Genomic DNA, 19,368 nt, shown 5'->3' on the forward strand with positions numbered 1-19,368 from the left:
AGCCAGCTACAGCCCCCTCGTCTCACTTGCAAATGCATTAGGGTGGTCCGTACCATAATCTAAGGCAGCTTTTAATCAGCTAGCAAGTGAAAGTTGCCAAACTTGCATTTCATGTCAGCTTTCAATCTGAGAAAGAAACAAAACAAAAAGACACCGCCCGAAAGTCCCATTTTCTTTTAGTTTGGGCAAGTTAAATGTTAAACTATCACTAAATGCCTGTGTAGTCAGTCTTGTAACAAACAGCTGTCGTGCCTCTTTTGTGGTTCTTCAGCACAGATATTTAGATAAGGTCCGGGGAAGCGGGTAGGAGGGCTGAGGTCTGCTCAGAGACAACACTTTGCAGGGCACTTCAGGCACCTGCCCGCCACCTACCCCCAAACAAGCAGTGCCTTAAGGCATCTGAATACTCCTTGCCTGAATACTGCATGATAAGTTCTTATACATTAAAATTTATATCTTTTTTTTTCTTGACAAAAGTAAAAACATCAATGACATCATTTTCCCATAGGAAAATTTAAACAAATCCAGGGTCATTTTATCACCTGATTTTGAATGCAAGTAGTATATGCAGACGTCAAAACAAGTAATACATCATGGAAATTCAAAGCATATTTTAATTAAAATTATTCCCATTCCAAATGTAAACCAAATCACTACCGCAATTAACATTACATGATTTTTTTAAAAAAGGGAAAGAATGCTCTTTAGAAAGTTACTATTGTTTACCAGGTATTGGATTTCAATTAATTTTCAATACTCCACAGAATATCAACAGGTGAAAAGGCATTTAACCACATTTCCAACCGAATTTTTAAAAAAATTTAAGTTAAATCAACAGTTCTTAAGTTGGACTGTTGGATTAGAACATGTGATAAAAATTAATTGTGCATCCTGAGGAGCAGTAACAAACCCTTTTGACCTAACACCCTTGCAGCGCTAGCATGACAAATGAGAAACACTGATCTCCACTGAGAGAACTGGGATAATATCCCTGAGCATGCATCACGGCTGCTCTCAAAGACAATCCAAAGCCAAAGGATTACAATACAGCAGAAACGGACCCACAGGAGAGCACAGGCTGTGTGCCACACTGCATGGTCCATGTACAGCCAGGTGTCAGCAGAATAAACCTAACAGCACAAAGTGATAGCTCCCCAGGAATCCAGCATTGGATTGAACAGATTTCAAGTCTCAGCAGCAAATCAAAGGAAAATCAGTAGCAATTTGGCTTTCTGTGTCATCTTCTTTAGCCATTTCAACGTTCAACTCCAAGTTCCAGTTTTCAATGTCAGGCCTTATGGTCTGCAAACTGTAATGAGAAGGAAAAACGAGAGATATTATGCTATGCACCTATATCAACCATGCATCTTTTGTTTTCTTTTCATAAATAAGATATATTTTAGCATTAGAGTATCTTAACGCTCTGTGCTGGCATACAGAAATTCATTCAGTTACTGTTGCTAATTCTCCCTATCACGAAACAAACAAAAACTAAAAAAAAAAAAAAAGAGAGAGAGAAAAATAGAGGGACAAAAAACTTCCTGTCTGTACAGAACATCGAACTACTACGCATCTGCTACAATTGCTGCAGGACTCAAATTTATACTTTACCTACCAATACCACCATGTTCTCTCACACAGACAAAACTGTATTTCAAACACCTTCATTTTTTTAATTCTTTTTTTTGAGATTCAGGTGCCTGCAGGAATGCAGAGGTGGCAGAACACAATAAGGTAGTGCTGAACCTAGTTTTGCCTCAGCCACTGACTTGGAGCTGATTCAGGGTCCACCAAAGACACTGAACTCTGTCCTCAGCATTGCAAGGACTACTGAGGAGTCACCAAATCTGCAGAATTACCACTCAAAGGAAACAAACAGACAAACCAACGAGAGTTATGGTGCTCCTACGGTACGATAGTACAAGCTGGGAGAAGGGAAGAAGGAAACTCATGCTTTTTTAGTACGGTTATTTATTAAACTTTATTCCAATGCTTGCTGAAGCCCCTCTTAAGCACGTGCGTTGCTGCAGTCCTTGGTTTGTTTCCTTCTCTTTGACCCTCTTGCTCACCCCATGGCGTGGCATGGCAGAGTGTGCTGCCCTGATGAAACCTTCTCACTGCCTGGTAGCAATGTGTCTAATACCTACATTTGCCTGTGTGGGAGCAACATGTGACCAGGTGGACACAAACAGGTTAGCAGTATGTTTAGATTTTGTAAATCAAAGTTTTTCACTACCCAGGAGTGAAGTTCTGTATCAGGCAAACAGGATAGTTGGGAAAGAAACCTAAAATTGTAAAGACAGAATAACAAATTTTATGGATAGGATCGTGTGACAGTAGTTGGCAGTTCCTGAGAACAAAAACTAAGCTTGCAACAAGATCCAAAGATCTAGTACACATCCTTGAGCAACTGATACCCTAAGATCTCCAACAGCATCTGAAAGGCCTGGCTGGTGCTTTGCCTGCAGCCATCCCATACTTCTGGGCTCTCTTTGCAGCCCTCCAGGATTGAGAGGAAATTCTCCTTCCTCTCTCCAACACAAAATTATCCATATGAAGGTTGGAGGGATTTTAGTCTTCCATTGAAGCTCTGTCAATTAGAGGTTGAGGCAGAGTGCCTGGGCAGGCTTAAGGCATCTGGTTCACATGACTTGCTCACACATCCAGATCTAAAGCTGCCATGAGATTTCACATCAAGCGGAATTCTCCTGCATACCCGAAGGTCAGGGACCTCCTTCTGGGAAAAAGAAAGGACCTTTTACATGACATGATCTGCTTCCTAGGATCATCTGGGAAACTCACCTAAAAAGTTATCTGCAATTGCAGAAACCAAAGACATTGGCAATGACCTTGATAAGTCACAGCGTGATAAATACAAGGTACAGTACGACACAGCACATTCTGCAATGAAATACTGGTACATCAAACTGCAAGACTGCAGCTGCCAAAGGGGATCTGCCAGACTGATGTACCGGTTCAAAGTCAAGTGCCCATACTTCATATTTTTTAGTTATGACTAATCCTTTCCAGGAAAAAAAGTTATTTAAAAAAAAAAAAAAAGCAGCTTGCAAAACCCCCCATTATTCCTGCAGTCACAGCATTCACCGATCCAAAGCATAGCACAAAGCTGTGTACGACCAAAAGAAAATATGCATTTAACCTGCCTCTCCCCTGCACATATGCACATGTGTATACTTGTACACAAACACACGTACACCTCATGTATTTTAGGAAACCTGCCTTGAGAAGAAAGGACACAATACGGCATCACATTAATTACCATGTGTAATTAACAGTACTACTGTATGGTAGAAACTCTTTCTGTGAAGCTCCTTAATATACTTCAACCCTCTCTAAAACTATGACATGAAAAAATCAGAAGCACACACTAAGCACTCTGATGCCTATATGAGGGCCTCCCTTCCACCTGACTTCAGTGGCTATCCCCATCACTCAAATGCCAGGGACATCCCGTGTGCTGTAGGAATCCACATGAATTCAAATTGTGACTGAGGAGGACTGTAAACCTCACTGCAAAGAGAAACCTAACAAAGAAGTCTTTAAAACCCTACACATACTCTGCAATGTACGCATCTGAGTAGTTTAAAAATAAGAGAGGTAAGAATTCCCAGCAGACAGTTCAGTGAAAAAGACAAAAGACTAGAGGGGAAATTATTTTTAGAGTGAGGATACTAAGGTAACAGCCCACTTACTGCAGCTTTCAGAGCTTGGTCTAGGTCTTCCAGTAAATCTTCTTCATCTTCCAAACCAACTGACAGGCGAATTAATGTATCACTGATTCCAAGAGCTTCTCTATCTTCTTTAGGCACTGAAGAGTGAGTCATGATGGCCCTGGAGGTAAAAAATAGCCTTTTTTCTAAGAAATGTTTACTTTTATCAGTAAAGATCAAACAAATTGGCTTCTGGGCAGCACACCCTGAAATTCTGTAAAGACTTCACACCTTTTGTGTACCACCTGCTGGTTAACCCACAGATGGAGAGATCCTATCATCAGTTACTGTAAATTATACGAACTGCAGAGAAGTCAGTGACTTGTATCTTCCAGTCTTTCAATACAGTATTTCCAATGGCGAGTAAAATGACAAATGATGAATAAGAAGCGAATACTTGTCCTGGTTTCAGCTGGGATAGAGTTCATTTTCTTCACAGTACCTAGTATGGGGTTATGTTTTGGATTCATGCAGAAAACAGTGTTGATAATGTGGAGATGTTTTAGTTGTTGCTAAGTAGTGCTACACTGGGCTTTTTCAGCTCCCCACGCTCTGCCACTTGCACAAGAGGCTGGGAGGGGGCGCAGCCAGGACAGCTGACCCCAACTGACCACAGGAATATTCCACACCATGCTCAGCATATACACCTGGGGGAAGAAGGAAGGGGGGGACGCTTGGTGTGATGGTGTTTGTCCTCCCAAGTAACCATTACGTGAGATGAAACCCTGCTTTCCTGGAGGTGTCTGAGCACCTGCCTGTCGATGGGAAGTGGTAAATTAATTCCTTGTTTTATTTTGCTTGTGTGCGTGGCTTTTGCTTTACCTAAAGCAAAAGGTAAAGCAAAAGATAAACTGCCTTTATCTCAACCTAAAGATAGACTGTCTTTATTTCAACCCATGAGTTTCCTCACTTTTACTCTTCTGATTCTCTCCCCCATCCCACTGGTGGAGAGTGAGCGAGTGGCTGGGTAGTGCTTGGTTGCTGGCTGGGGCTAATCCATGACAGTACTTAACAATCTGGAAATGAAAAAGGAGGGGAAAAAATCCTATTTCTCTTCCTTCCAGATTTTTTTCAGGTTTTTTTTTCCTGAAAAATAGTATCTAAAAGCTCTACTTTAAGCATGCGGAGAAAAACCTATAGTATACAATCTGCAGAATAAAATCTCCAGATTTTTTTTTAAACTTCTGTTTTCTCAGACCACTTATCAAACTGTAGCACTTACATTGAAGAGTTTATTCTCTCCAGCTGTGGATTATATAGGTAAGAAGCTATTTTCCCCATATGCTCAGTCACTGAAAGCCACCAGTTAGCAACTACCTTTCAACCGCTTCAGTGTTTTAAGATTTGCTGTTATTCTAAAATGAGCAACTGAAATTATTTAGCATACTAGTTTAGTCATAACTTATATGTCCATGTATCTTTTTGAAAAGCAAATTAGATTTAAGTAAAATAATCTAATTCCATAAAAATCCTATTTTCAGCCTTTTAACTTAGACAGGGGCAACTAAGTATTATTAAAATCCCCACAATATTTATCTGACGTGCAAACAGATGCAGTTTGGTGGAGCATACTGAACATGCCCTCTTGTGTAAGCAGGCAGAACTGCAGACCTCCTTCCTCAGTGTGACCAAATCTGCTCAATAGTACTTATTCAAACATACACAGATTTCTTGGATTTGTTATCACAGCAACAAATCGAGGCTCAGTCTCCCAGCTAAAACAACGAAGTGTGGAAATTCTTTCATCATTGCATTCTTGCATTCACAAAAGTCACACTCATTTCTGGAGTAGCCACTGGTGTTTGTGCTATACTAATGCTATCCTTGAATCTCAGTTATATGCAAAATACCTTAGCTTTGTGTACTAGAGAATTTTAGAACTCCCATCAAAATACAGCAGAAACTTTTTTGTTACTCTGTGCCTTTTTTATACTTTCAGGATAAAGAATGACTTACGGATGCTCTGCTAGGCTTTCATATCCTCCCAGACTCTCAGCCAGTGCAAAAACCTACAGGAAAAATTAAACAGAAATTAACATAAGAAGTGTAAGTTTACAAATGCTTAGAAAGAGACAGTTAATGAAAAAGCAATGTTTAGTGATTGTTTGCGGTTTTCTTCCTCTAAGTTTTTCTGTAATAACTTTTATGTTATAACTTTTATGTTATGAAAGGTATTAGCTGTAATTAGGGAAAAAAGTGTACATTTAGCAGGTAAGAGCTATTAAGAGTTAGAATAGACCTGTCCTAAAAAGGCTCTAAAGGGATGCTGATAAAAAAACTGAAATAGCTCTGGAGTAGCTCCTGCAATGCAATGCATGGGCAGCAGTGGAGGAAGAGCAGAAGGGAAAACATGCAACATGAGGGAGCAGGTTCTGCCTGGGCACCACCGGAGTTTCCATTCTGTTCAGAGGAAGGATAGAGCAGGCTGCCTGAACAAAATAAGAGTCACATCTCACAAATTTCAGTTAAGGTTGAAGTGGTTATATCCTACCCTTACATACTCTTCTTTCAGCATCACTCATCAATATTCATGTTTAACGCCTACACCTTTCTGACTGGCAAATAGCAGACTTGATGGGGGAAAAACCCAAACATCTAAGATTCTCCTCACATGGCTGAACAGATTTTTTCCCTCATTGCTTCAGTCTGGTGGTTAGTTTAGTGTTTTGAAAACCAGCCTAAATTTCTCAGTTCCTAACAGGACTAGTGTTTGTGAAATGCCTACTGTTAGTTAAGGGTGTTTTTTTTAGCACTGCTCTTTGAATTATGGACGTATATTCCTGGATGACAAAAAGGCTCTCTAGAGAGCCAACTGCACTCAAACACAGATTCACGATTTGTCTTTTGTGAATGCACTTACTGCCCTCAACATTTCTCTCCAGCCCTGGTTGCTCATTTTGATTTAAAAAAAAAAATCCTTTAAAAAATACAGCTAAACCTATCAACCAAAGAATCCTCTCCTCAGCCTGATTTAAGGAAATAGCTTTAGTTTTGTACCAGTCTAGTGACAAGCTGATGGCTACCCAAGTCAAAGGGCTGAAGTGAATGTATTCATAAGGGACTACTTCTGGAACGTACTCTCTGATGCTTTTTGTCAAAGCTGGCAGATCTCCTGTGAGAGATCTGGATTTCAGGATTAAATGCTCTCTCTCATGTAAAACAATATTCTGTGGGATGATCGTATTTTTAGTAAATTCATTTTCAGTTGATGATATTAGCTGCCAAGTAAGAAAGACAGGGAGGAGAAGGAAGTTCTGATTTACCTTTGTCAATTATTACTGATTTGTTTTTCCAAGAACAAAACAGCAAAAACACAAGAGCGGGATACAAATTAACCAGAGACCAAGACTAGCAAACACATTAAAGAGTACAGACAGAATTAATACATTGCAAAGACAAAAGCAAAAGCCTATGGTTTAGTTAAAATAAGCAAATAACTATTCTCTAAACTGAGGGACTCCCTCTTTGCTTCAAGACTCATGTAATTTCTCAACAGGTGTTTCTCCTGTACTTTGAAATAGTACAACAGTATTACACCAGCCACAGCTTCTCTGCTTTCAAATACTACAGGTATTTCTGCAAAATGCTGGTATGCTGGCCCTTTATTAGAAGCAACGCCTGGCTAACCTGGATATACTACACCTACTGTGTAAACAAATGCTTCAAATGAGATGAGGCATCCTTTTCTTCCCTCTCATTAGCCTCCTATTTACAAATAATCTATTATTTAGAGATGGTTACACCCAAAAGACTTTAGGAGCTTTGCAAGTACAAATAAAGACTCTTCCCACCTCAAGAAAAACCACTTCCGTCCACTACTACCCTCAGAAGGGCAGGCTCAAGTCCCTCTTAAGTAGTGCATATTTACCATCATTTACCTTTAAATTCTTGAGAAAGGTAGCAGCATGTTCAAGATTTCCTTTAATGTAAAAGGTTACCATCCCAGGACAGCCAGTACACTGCCGCTTGATCAATTCATGCTGAGGGTGTGAAGGCAAGCCTGAAATTTGTAGAAATTGCTTTAAGTTAATTACCATCACTTCAAAGGGTAAAGCAGCTCACCCTCAGCTATGTAGAAACAGCCCATTGCCAAGGTGGCCACCTAAGCCAGAGTCACCAAATGTGAAGGGTGCACAAACGACACGTAGTAATACAGTACCCAAATCCAGCCTCACTCTAAGACGTCACCTGCTCTGAAGTCTTGCCAACCTACCTGGGAAAATTACTTTCTCCACCCGGGAATCTGACTCAAGAAATCGAGCAACAGCTAATGCGTTGTGGAAATGTTGTTTCATCCGGATTTGTAGTGTCTTCAAACCACGATTGCACAGGTAACAGTCAAAGGCAGACGGAACAGCTCCAAGAGCTACAGAAATTGAAACAAAATTCCACATAAAACAAAGAGATTTTTTTAATAAAACTAAATACAGTCCTAATTTCCAAAATTTCTAAAGACAGAACAAGACAAGTGGAAAGACATCTGATGCCATCTGTCTTCTTCATCTCACACAAATAGGAAGCCAATTAACGAGCTGAATTAACATTGAATTAATTGTTAAAATCAACCTATATAGGAAAATTCTGCATTAGGCATATCCTCTGATGTGTGAATGAGTTTAAAAAACCCCAGGTGTACTTGACACAAGTTAGGTAAAATTAAATAAACATGTAATTTAAAGGTTTCTATCCCTCTTCATATATGAAGTGAACAGAAGAAAGGATTGTGCTCTTTCTGCCATGTTCTTAACTACAACCTAAAGAGGGACTTTGTAAGCGGCGGCGCCCCATGTAACCACAGGTGCTGCACGTGGAAGAAAGACCACAGCCACTCAGCATCTGATGCTTTCAGGACGTGCCACATCTCCTGCCTCTGCGCATGATGCACAGAGCAGAGGCAGAGCTCCCCGTGCGCGTGGATCTCAGCACACCTGAGAGAGGCCCCACAGCTCAGTCCTCCCTCGGGAGCAGCGGGACACACACTTCTCAGGGGAAAGCAGGGATAGAGGGGAATTACAGTCCTGCAGTGAAGAATGCTGCCTGCATTCAAGCACCTGCCACCAGACAATTCACCCCACTCACCAGCCCTGGTGAACAAATGTTGAATAACCCACACTGCTCTTAGCATTTTTCTAGAAGCAGTTAGGAAGTGGAGACCAGTGTCATTAACTTTATTTGAGAGAGAAGTCACAGAGGCATCCTGAAAGCTATTGTGTTTGCATAGGGCCACCTTATGTCCCAGTGAAAGGCAGGGAAGATAATTCAGGTTTCCTACATCGTGTTACCACTTTCTCTGCAGTCATCTACACTTCCGCACATTTAAATGCCTGAGGTACATCTCTAGATAGATTTCATACTTGCGTGCTTGCAACATGCTTCCCATTATAAGCTGGTATATTTGAAAACAATTAATTTTAAGGTATTACCTACATTGACTACTTACAGTTTTGTAAGAATTTGAGCCTCTCGTAGAGATCATCACAGTTTACTGAAACAAGTCCCATTACAACATCACTATGCCCTAAAAATGAAAGGACAAGACAAGAACAGAATCAGCCACTCCATCTGCTCCAGGCTTCTGCCACACTCCCATTTTCTCAGTCTTGGTGCTAATACAGTCCTGTTTCTGTGAGACACTGCGTTCCTTCTCATTGCCACAGCCATCCTTCTTGTGCAGCACAGGAATCATAAGGCAGATTTCAGCTTTTTCTAAAGCTCTGGTCAGCTTTGCCATGTGCTGTACGCATGCCCCCAGCCATTTCACAAGCCCACCACCATTAGCTGCCAGAAAGCAGGACATTGTACAGGAATCAGGTGTGTCCTGCAGAGCAGCACCAGGCTGCTGTCTCAGGGAGAGTGAACATGAGCTAGAAAACTTCCACTTCTATCCACGCCACCAGGGACATGTGGTTACAACACAGCTACAGTCATGTTAGCTCCAAGGCTGAGCTGTTTGGGAAACAACACAGTGAATGTGCTGTTGGATAGCCTCCAACACAGCTATATAAAACCTCCTTTGAACCTTAATATAATTTCTGGCAGCTACCTTCTACTGAAGCCACTTACTTTGTTATAGTCAAATGAAAGCCAACATAGCTATAAATACCTCTAGGTCTATTACCTGAAGTCAGGTCAATATTCCTTCTCCCAGGGATAGTTTAGGAGCTACGAAGACTAATGGCATATTCAATGGTCCAGCTCCTCTAATGGTCCCTCTAATAATTACTGGTGGACACATTGGCTTTTGTGAACTGCCCGCAGCCAGAATGGCTCTTCAACAGCCAGCCTGAGTTGTGTTGAACGCACATACTTACCATTCATGTATTTGGTTGCAGAATACATACAAATATCAGCTCCCAGAGATAAAGGACGCTGAAATGAAATTAAAATAATAGGTCCGATTAAAACTTGTGTGCATTCTGGTTCATTTCAAGCTACACAGAAAGGCTATGATCCAACACAGAAAACAACAATAGGAGGAGAAACTAAAAAAAAACCCCAAACCCACAAAAACATAACACAAAACACCTTAAGCACAAAAACCTGAGAATGAAGATAGATAGAATATGTGACAAAACCAATAGTACACAAAAGCACTCTGAAATCAAGATAAGCACAATAAAAAGAACCCACATTAAAACGTGATTTAAAAGCACTGGTCCAATTCGCACTGGTCTAATTCCCACTGGCTTCAGGAAAAGGAGTGATTGAATACATCTAACATCCAGTCTGCTCATATTTGTGGAAAAAAAAAATAGTTATATTGCTTAGCTGAAGCAGGGATAAGTAATGGTATTTCCTCTAAAGTATATTTCCTTAGAAAATTAAGACCTCAACGCAGTCTGCAAAGCAAAAAAAATTGCATTGTTTTCTAGATATCACTATTGGTGATACTGCACTGAAAGAACAAAAACCTGAAGAAAGTGCAACAGGTTTTGTTTGCCAGGTCTCTCTTCCTTAGCCTCCCAGCTTTCTTCCCAGAAGCCTTTTTAAGGTGAGGCAAACTGAGATGTTGATAGGCAAGAACTAATGAACAATGTATTTTTTTTATCAGTCCCTAAATAAGGACTTTGCACATAATATAAACACATTATAAAGACTGAAAAGTTTCAATACGTTGAAAGGTAACAAAGCAAGCAGATTTAGAATAAAAGACTGCTGCTGTCAGATTAAACACAGACGTCTATTCAAGGAACGTGGATAACGTACATTCCCTATGCACCCCCAGGAGAACGGCAGCATAGACACCAGTGCCTTTTACATTCAATATTGCTATTTAAATCACTCTAAAGTTACGATCTTCTTAGTACAGTGTATCAGCAGCAGTTTGGAGGGGTTTAAAGACACTACCTATTATGCTTACCAGAATTAATCATTACAACTAACTGTCTCTTAGCACCAGGCCAATGAAAGATACATTAACTAGCTCACCTATCCAGATGCTCACTTTTCTTCTTTCACACAAGTCTTTCCGAAGTAACATACATTGCAGGGGAGGAAATCACCAACCCTTCGGTATGTAAAAGACAAACTCAAGTTCTGCTTTAGCTAAGCATTAACACTTTCTGTAAAGCTCTCTTAATTTATAAAGATCTCAGTACCCTTAACAAACACACCTGCCTTTTGCACTCATAAAAAAGTTTTACTTTAGACCTAAACTATAAGAGATTAGCTTGGTCTCACGGGAAATATAGATGAATATTTCTAGCCCATGTTAAGATGAACAAGACTTTGAAGTTTATTATTCCAAAGCATTTTTAGAACGTAATAAATTGTCTTCACTCTATGTATTCTAGTTATAAAAGCAGGAAAGCTATGCCAGTTGTTTGAGATCAAAACTGCAAACTTCTAAGCCACGTATTCACCAAAATATTGAAGAAAAAGATATCTTGAATGTCTCAAAGGAAGATATTCCTTTTCACCCACTACCTTTTAACCTTTTCATCCACTACTTTTTTTAGAATATCAAGTGGGTCAAACAGATCACAAACAGCATATAGAAAAGAATTAGTATAAAAAGGCCAAAGTTAGAAAACAGGACACTTTTTTAAGAGGCCTGTTATGATTTCCATCAGTGAAAACTAAAAAACATGACTTGTGAATGACAGAGAAGCCATTGTCCCAGTGGTTTACCTGACTGTCTTGATTCAGTTCACTTGACTGCTGAGCTATATTGGTTTTGCTGGTATCATACCGGTATAAGGCTAGCTATAAAATACTTACCTGGAAATACGCAGACATAAAAGTGTTGTCTACCACTAGAAGAACATCTTTGTGCTTATGTACTACATCTGCACAGGCCTGAATGTCAATAACTTTCAGTGTGGGGTTTGTGGGCGTTTCAATCCAAACGAGCTGCAGTAATTCAACAACACAAACATCAGTTTAGAGATTTTACAATGCTGATGATGATACATGTGTAAGTCATAAGTGCTATTAAATGTTAACTCATTGAGTGTCAGCTTCCCATGCATGTTTGCAGAGTGGAAATCAGAAAGTGTCCCTACTGAAGAAAGGCAAGATTTCTTGGGAGAGGTAGTATTCACCCCAAAAACAACTAATACAAGGGAAGAACATCAAAGCTTTTGAAAACCTAAGTGCATCACTTCTGAAGAAGGCCTGACATAGCCAGTAGAAAGTCTTTACACCCAAAGGTTTGTAAGCCTCTTCCAGCTGAACTATCTTCCATTAGAGCAGGGGATTAACTGCTCCACTCCCATGGAGCACCTCCTCCTCCATGGGAACTCATGTTTCCCTCTGCTGTTTCTTACCTTTCCCCTCCTCCTCTCTCTCTGGTGGTTTTTTTTGCCCTTCTTAAAATGTTTTCAGTGAGGCACCAAAAACGTCACCAAGTGGCCTGCAGTGGGGATGTGTTGGAGCCAGCTGTGCCCCAACCTGCCTCTGCAGAGGCCACCCCTACAGCCCCCTCTGCTTGACACATACACCCAGCACAACAAGAGCAAGAATAAAATTATTTAACGACATTAACAAGTAAATTCAGTAATTTCCCTCTCCCCTACCTTGGTTTCTGGTGTAATTGCAGCTTCCAGGCATTCACTTTTTGAACAGTCAACAAAAACTACGTTCAAACCCATTTTCATGGCTACTTGCCTGAAGTATCTGTTTGTGCCTAAAAACACCCAAACCAAACAAAACAAAAAATCAGAGACACAAAATGAAGCAAATTCCTTAACTTCAGTCATCTCCGCTTTCCTGTATGCATCCACAGAAAGTCTGGAGGGTACTGTTTTATGCTCTATGCCATAAATGGCACATTAATATTTTTTTATTTCTAAAATGTTTAAAGATTGCTGTAGTTTTAAACATAATGGAAAAGTAATAGTGGGAATATGGAATCAGAGTGATTTATGAAGTACTTTCAATTAATAGCTGTTCAGGGGTTTTTTTAATCAGAAAACCCCTTTCAGTTTGCCTACTACTAACTTTTCCTCCAGCCCTTTGCCATGCACAAGCTAGCGGTTCCAGTTTTTATATCCCCTTTCCTGCACCCCACTTTTAATAAATTTTTTCCACCACATATTTTCAAACCCTTTTTTCTATTTAATAAGGTTAACTGACAATCTGGGAGAAGAATAATCACAGAGAAGACTCCAGCAACCATGTTTCTTATAATTCCATTAAATAAACATGCAACAGGGAACATAAAAAAGTGATTATGATGTTCCTTTCTGTCTTTGAAGCCTTTCATTAGACAGATTAAAAGAAGAAACCAGAAGCAACCAGTTGATCACTAGATGTGCAACATGCTGTCTGGCAACACTGTCTGGATTAAAAATTAATTCATTAGGTCTTTCTGCCAAGGTTATTGAACATTTACTCACTTACGCAGAACAGCAGTTTGCCACCTAGCCACAAAGTCATAATATGTGCAGGGTTTGATTCTGTGTGCTGAGTGCTATGTCTGAATGACTTTTATTTTTTTTCAAGGAAACACTTTTATTTCTACAATAAACTATATATTATATTCTCTCTTGTGCTGTAAGAAGTTTATTCAGGCATGGGAAATTTTCACATAGGTTGTCAACTCTACAAATACAAACAGAAAAGTTGCTTTACAGTAGTCATATATACTTTTAATAACAGCACTCCACAAAAAGCCTTAGATGGAAGTGAGAAGTTACTTTAAGAAGTTACAGCAACAGCTCAATATTCAGAAGCGTCAACTACCTACAGCTCCTTCTCACACCTCTCAGAACTCAGCGTCTCTTAAACACCTTCCAGGCAACATGCTTTCCAGCACTGCCCGAGAGCTTTTCGTTTTCTTTTGCTGTTTTTCTGAAAACCTTGAATACTGCGGACTCATTTGAGTTAGTAAGCGCAGTACTGCTTTCCTATCCAGCCAGGCTTTTTACAGCTTACCAAAGCTAGTGTACCCTCCAGGGAGCAGGGACACCTGCAGCACTCAGTACCCAGTGACTCAAAAGTTGCTATTACAGGGCTGAGGTACGAAAGGCCGCAGCGGGCAAGCATGGTGGAGAAGTAAACCCCACACGGCGAAAGGGAGTCAGCGCAGGCAACACTGAGGAAGTGGCTGACAAAGGACTGGGCTGCAGCATGCAAGAACACGAGCAGAAAAGATGACTAGGAACAGCCAGAAGAGCACAGCCTAGGAGAAAAGCAAGCAGACACTTAGGGGACAAGGAGCCCCTAATACCCAAGGGAAGAAGGAAGGAGCTGAACACCTACTGGCCACTGCAGCCAGTGGCCAACCTGCATATGTACCATGTCATGGGGTGTGAACTCTACTGAATAAGGCTGTCTGTGGGGAAGTCGGTCGCTTTACAGAAGTACGAAAAAAAAATCAGGGAAGAAACAAAGAAATTAATTTCTACAGAAACCACCAGAGGCTGACACATTAATAAGCAGGTGAACTGGTTTTACGTGAAAAATACACCTATGGGCCTTTCTGAAGTAAGGAACTGAAAATACGCTTTGATCAAATGACTTCGATTTATTGAGTTCTGTGATGGGAGGGCTGTGAATTAAAAGACCAGATTGTCAGCAGATTCCTGCTGTCTTCACACAACTTGGCTCCAGATGTACTTTGGAGAAGAGCTATCTGGCATGACAGAACTAAGACATTAAAAGCAAATGTGTGTTATTTATATTTGATATGCACAAGCATAAAGAACTGACTGGCAAGCAGTAACCACTCTTAGTGATGGGAAAGGTGATCACTCCTGCTAAAAGGTTTTCCAGCTATTGCTTGGGAATACGCTACCTGTTGCTGGCCTCTCTAACCTTCCTTTGAAAACGAAGCAGATTTGATCTCTTTGTGCTTGAAACAGATGGAGGGAGACAAGCTTCACTGATCAGTGAAACACACGAGTTGGGCACTAAGGCACTGACTGTCACAGCTTATCCTGGCAGACTTCCCTGCCATGGACTTTTGGGTGGCTTCAACCTCTTGAACGACTTTGGCAGAGGTGGATGAACTCTGTTCTTAGGGAGTTCCTTGGAAGAATGGATTAAAAAAAAAAAAAAACAACAAAAAAAAACCCACAACCTATGCACAATCAAAACCTAAAGTGGGCTGCAGCATCACCGAAGCATTCAGAAGATATGGTGTCATGCACTGTTCCCAGATTGTTATCCACAGTGAGACAGATTCTGTCCGTTAATGTGCTTCACTGCTGAGACGCCAGGTGGTTAACATACACCGCAATTTTATTAAGTTTTTCACTGTCCTTAAGCAAGTCACTTTAACCTATATAGTAAGCCCGGTACATAATAAGACAGAAATTGGTAGAGCGAAATACATTAAATTGGGGGAAGGGGGATACAACCTGTTCGGTGCTCGAGTAGTCCACAGCAAGGTCAAAGGTAGTGGGGGTCTCAGACCAGCTGAGAAGGAATTCCACTGAGTTACTCCCATTTCTGACTTTATAGCTGGTGGGAAACCCCTAGTCCCCACATATCTTTGTACCCAGAGCCCTAATCGCCGCAGCACACCCTGCTACAACCTTTGGAGCTGAGCAGGGGCTGTTTGGGTAGATAAATGATGGGAAAGAGGAGGGACAAAGGCCTCATGGTTCAGCAAAAGTGTTCATGCTTCTTTAATTTAAAAGAGGCATACAGCTAAACCCTCAACCATGAGTTGTGCTTGTGATTAGTGTTTAGTTGCGAGTGGGTGACAGATTCTTGATTTGGTTTAAATACTTTCCCCAGAGTGTTCTGTTAGAAACGGTCTATGCTCTTGACATAAGTTTAGGCCTAATTTTCTGGCAGCTGATAAGCAGTGTTGGAAGCCTCAGAGGCATACTATTGGAGTCTGCACAGCTGGGCCTGTGGGTTAAGCAAGGGGTGACCACCAAGACTTCACCTAGTTCCGCCCCTCACCTTGGCCACGTTGTGGCCTCCCCTCTTCAGCAGACCCCCGACATTAGTCCGGTCCCAGGGTCAGGACCCCACACATGGGCGTAACTGATGCAAGTTGTGCTTTCAGGGAAGATGACAGAATAGTTGTCTGAAAGAGTCCAGACAAAATGCTGGTTGGTACAGGGTCAAACCTAGGAAAGGAATAGTAGAAATACCAGAAACTGGCAAGCTGTGTTACATTGGACTGCAGGGGGTCCTGCTCTGCAAACCAATCTGTGTAAGGCTAGCTACGTTTTTTAAACCTCCACGCTGTGCTGCAGAACCTTTCAGTGTTTGAATTTCTAACACCAAAATCAGTGTGCTCTCATGAAAAGAAGGCTTTAAAGAAAAGTAAGGCCCTACGTGGGAAATTCAGAAAGCTGACAAGAATCACAAATAGGTACATTTAACCATTTGCACAATTAAGATCAAAAACACACTTGTGCTTTACATACCTCCGTAGACATCATCCATGCAGATAATTGTATCCCCTGCCTTTAACAGGTGAGTAATATTCAAAGTAGCAGCTAAGCCAGAAGCATAAGCTAAACCTAGAACAGGAAAGAATAAGTGGCAGACAGACTGTATTTTAATGTGATACGACCTTGTCAAACTTGCCTTCACCTTCCTCACTTTGGTTTTAAAAGGAACCTGTTCTGTCACTCTCATTTATGCTATCTCACCCATTAAGTGGATTTAGTAAAAGCAGCAGCCTGATTTTACACAGGGTGGAACCGAGACTGTGGTAACACAGTCTGATAACAACTGCTGTGGGGCTCCTGCTCCCTACTGCATTTGGTGCTGCTGCACAAGGACGGATTCAGTTTAGCTTAGGCATCAAATGCAGTGAAAGGAAGCAAAGTCACTACAGAAAGTCCAACAATTGAGCTGGACTTCCCTGAATGACAAGCGATGGACTCTTTTCACACCATAAGCAGCTCTTGCCCATTACCAGTAGTCAGTGGCTGTGAAAGCCTTGCTGTGATACAGCTGCTGCTGACAATGCAGTGTCCTTGCTCCTCAAGTTATGCCTGCTGTAGACACTGTCAGGGGACACGCACACTGACATCTTGCTTGAGGAACCTATTAATTGCTTACAGTATTTAGCTCCATCTAGTGCTGCCACAGCCTTCTCCAGGCAATTCCGGGTAGGGTTTCCACTCCGGCTGTATTCATAACCCTATTATGAAAGCAAGAAAAACAATGTCACTTGAGAGAGAACTGAGAAAGTTTTGTACAATAATTCTCCTAGGTTAAGTAACTCACTCGCAACACCAAGGTTATGCATCCATCTCCTCCAAGAACAGCAGGCTGGTTTTCTGGCTAAGTCAAGCTGCTGTACGCAACATCCGATTGGGCATCCCCAAGCTGAAAAGGGTTTCTAGGGGTGCACTGGGGGAAGTATTGTACTGCTACCCACACTCTCCTACTTTTTCTTAGATATCCATCTCCGGTCACTGTTGGAAAAAAGGCCTTGGTCTGACACACTCTCCTCATGTTACCAGCAAGAATGTGTCCCACCTCCATGACACTCTGCTTTAAAGAAGCAATAGGGCATTAGCCAGCGCCAACCAGTTCTTGAAAGCTCAAACATTTTCTTGGCATGCAATCAGGCCAAGTTCCACACTTCAGTGCAACAGCTTTGATGTGAATACTGAGAAAATTTAACAAGAAAAAAAAAATACTCATGCATGCATGGATGCACTTGATACAGAGAAAACCTGGCTAAGCCTCCTGGTATTTGCGTACTTTCAGGATTCCTGTTTAAGGACAACTTCATCATATTGAGGAATCTGGCAGACCACTCTCACGGAACTTCCTGCAAGAACGTGGCCACTCTATCATCAGTACGTGAATGCAGCAGCGTGTGACTCCTCCTTCTGTGGTCTTCTTCAACACAGCTACCTACTTACAAGCATTCACAATTTTAGTCTGTGTAAGTGACTCTGTGTGGAATCAAAGATCACAAGGCAAATTCCTGTTGCCCAACCAGCACACTGTGATATTCAGACCTCGGGTTTGGAACAAACGCCGATTTATGAGTTACAGATTTGTATCATTTCCCTCATACACACGTGGTACCAATCAGAAACTTCATGATAGTTCAAGGCAAACACTTCCATCACTTTCTACAATACATCCACAAAGTACTTATGAAATACTCATTCCGTCTGGACAACTGAAGCAGCCTCTTGCACAATCGGTGTAAATAAGAAAACGTATTCTGCCTGGGCCCAGCCGCCAAGTAAAGCATTGCTGTCTCGCAGTTTTCAAGTCCCCGGCTGCATGCAAACCGTCCGACCGAGGCCTGGTCCTTCCCGCCGCTGCAGCCTCCTGCGCCCAAGGCCCGTGCCCGCCGCAGAGCGGAGGCTGCCGAGCCCCGGGGGCGCTGGGTGCTCCCCCCACGCGCCGCGCACGCTGAAAGCCACGCCGCACGTGCCTTGCAGCCACTGCGGCGGAGACCGTCTCTTCCAGGGGTAAAAAGATGCTTGGGCTTTTTCCAGGAGCCGGCGGGAGGGAAAATATTTCCACGCAGTGCAAACCGGGAGCCCCCTCCCCTTCCCGGGGCCTGCTGTCTCCCCGCACCCCCCCGCCCCGCGGCCGGCCTGCAGCCCCCGGGCAGCCCGCCGGGACGGGCCACGTCGGGCCATGGGCCCTGGCGCTGACCCCGTCCGAGGGCGACGCCTTCGACCCCAGACCCCCGCGCCGCCCCGGAGGCGCGGGCGGGCCGAGCCGGGCCGTGCGGGGCCGGCATGGACAAGCCCGCCTCAGGGCTGCGCCGCACTCACCGCGTGCTGGCCGGGGGCCCGCTGCTTGAAGGTGGTGGAGAGGGAGATGGGGGGCACCACGGCGGCCGAGCGCCACTGCTCAGGCTCCTGCCCGGCGTGGATGGCCTGCGTGGCGAAGTGCTCGAAGGGCGGCAGGAAGCCCCGCGCCCCGCAACGCTCCATGGCCGCCCTCCGACTGCCGCCGCCGCCGCCGCCGCCGCCGTCACCACCACAGCCGCCGCCGCCGCCGCCGCCCCGCCCCGGGGGCCCGGGGCGGGCGGGGCCTCGCCGCCGTCCCCCATTGGCTGGGGCGGGGCGGGGCCGGGCAGCGCCCGCGCCGCAGGGCGGGGAGCGACGTCCCGCCGAGGCACCGCCCACCCGCCGAGGCGCGGCCGGGCCGGAGCCTCGCCGCGGCCCGCTCCCTGCGGCGGTAGCGGCCGCCTGCGGACCGCCGGAACGGCCGGCGGGCAGGTCAGGCAGTGGGTCAGCGGCGC

At 43.1% G+C, this 19,368-nt stretch overlaps 1 protein-coding gene across 1 annotated transcript; it reads right to left on the reverse strand.

The window, feature by feature from the left end:
• Window positions 1-596: 596 nt before the first annotated feature.
• CTH (cystathionine gamma-lyase) lies at window positions 597-19,129 on the reverse strand. The gene is made up of 12 exons (XM_009504260.2): window positions 18,896-19,129; window positions 17,205-17,286; window positions 16,562-16,657; window positions 12,749-12,858; window positions 11,952-12,083; window positions 10,043-10,100; window positions 9,172-9,249; window positions 7,945-8,097; window positions 7,610-7,731; window positions 5,688-5,740; window positions 3,714-3,852; window positions 597-1,309 (listed from the first exon to the last, which is right to left on the reverse strand). Exons 1-12 carry the CDS (start codon window positions 19,055-19,057, stop codon window positions 1,289-1,291), a joined length of 1,206 nt encoding a protein of 401 aa, XP_009502555.2. The 5' UTR covers window positions 19,058-19,129; the 3' UTR covers window positions 597-1,288.
• Between the last annotated feature and the right edge of the window lie 239 nt (window positions 19,130-19,368).

Source organism: Phalacrocorax carbo, chromosome 6 (assembly GCF_963921805.1).
Source record: "Phalacrocorax carbo chromosome 6, bPhaCar2.1, whole genome shotgun sequence".
Classification (NCBI taxonomy): Eukaryota; Metazoa; Chordata; class Aves; order Suliformes; family Phalacrocoracidae; genus Phalacrocorax; species Phalacrocorax carbo.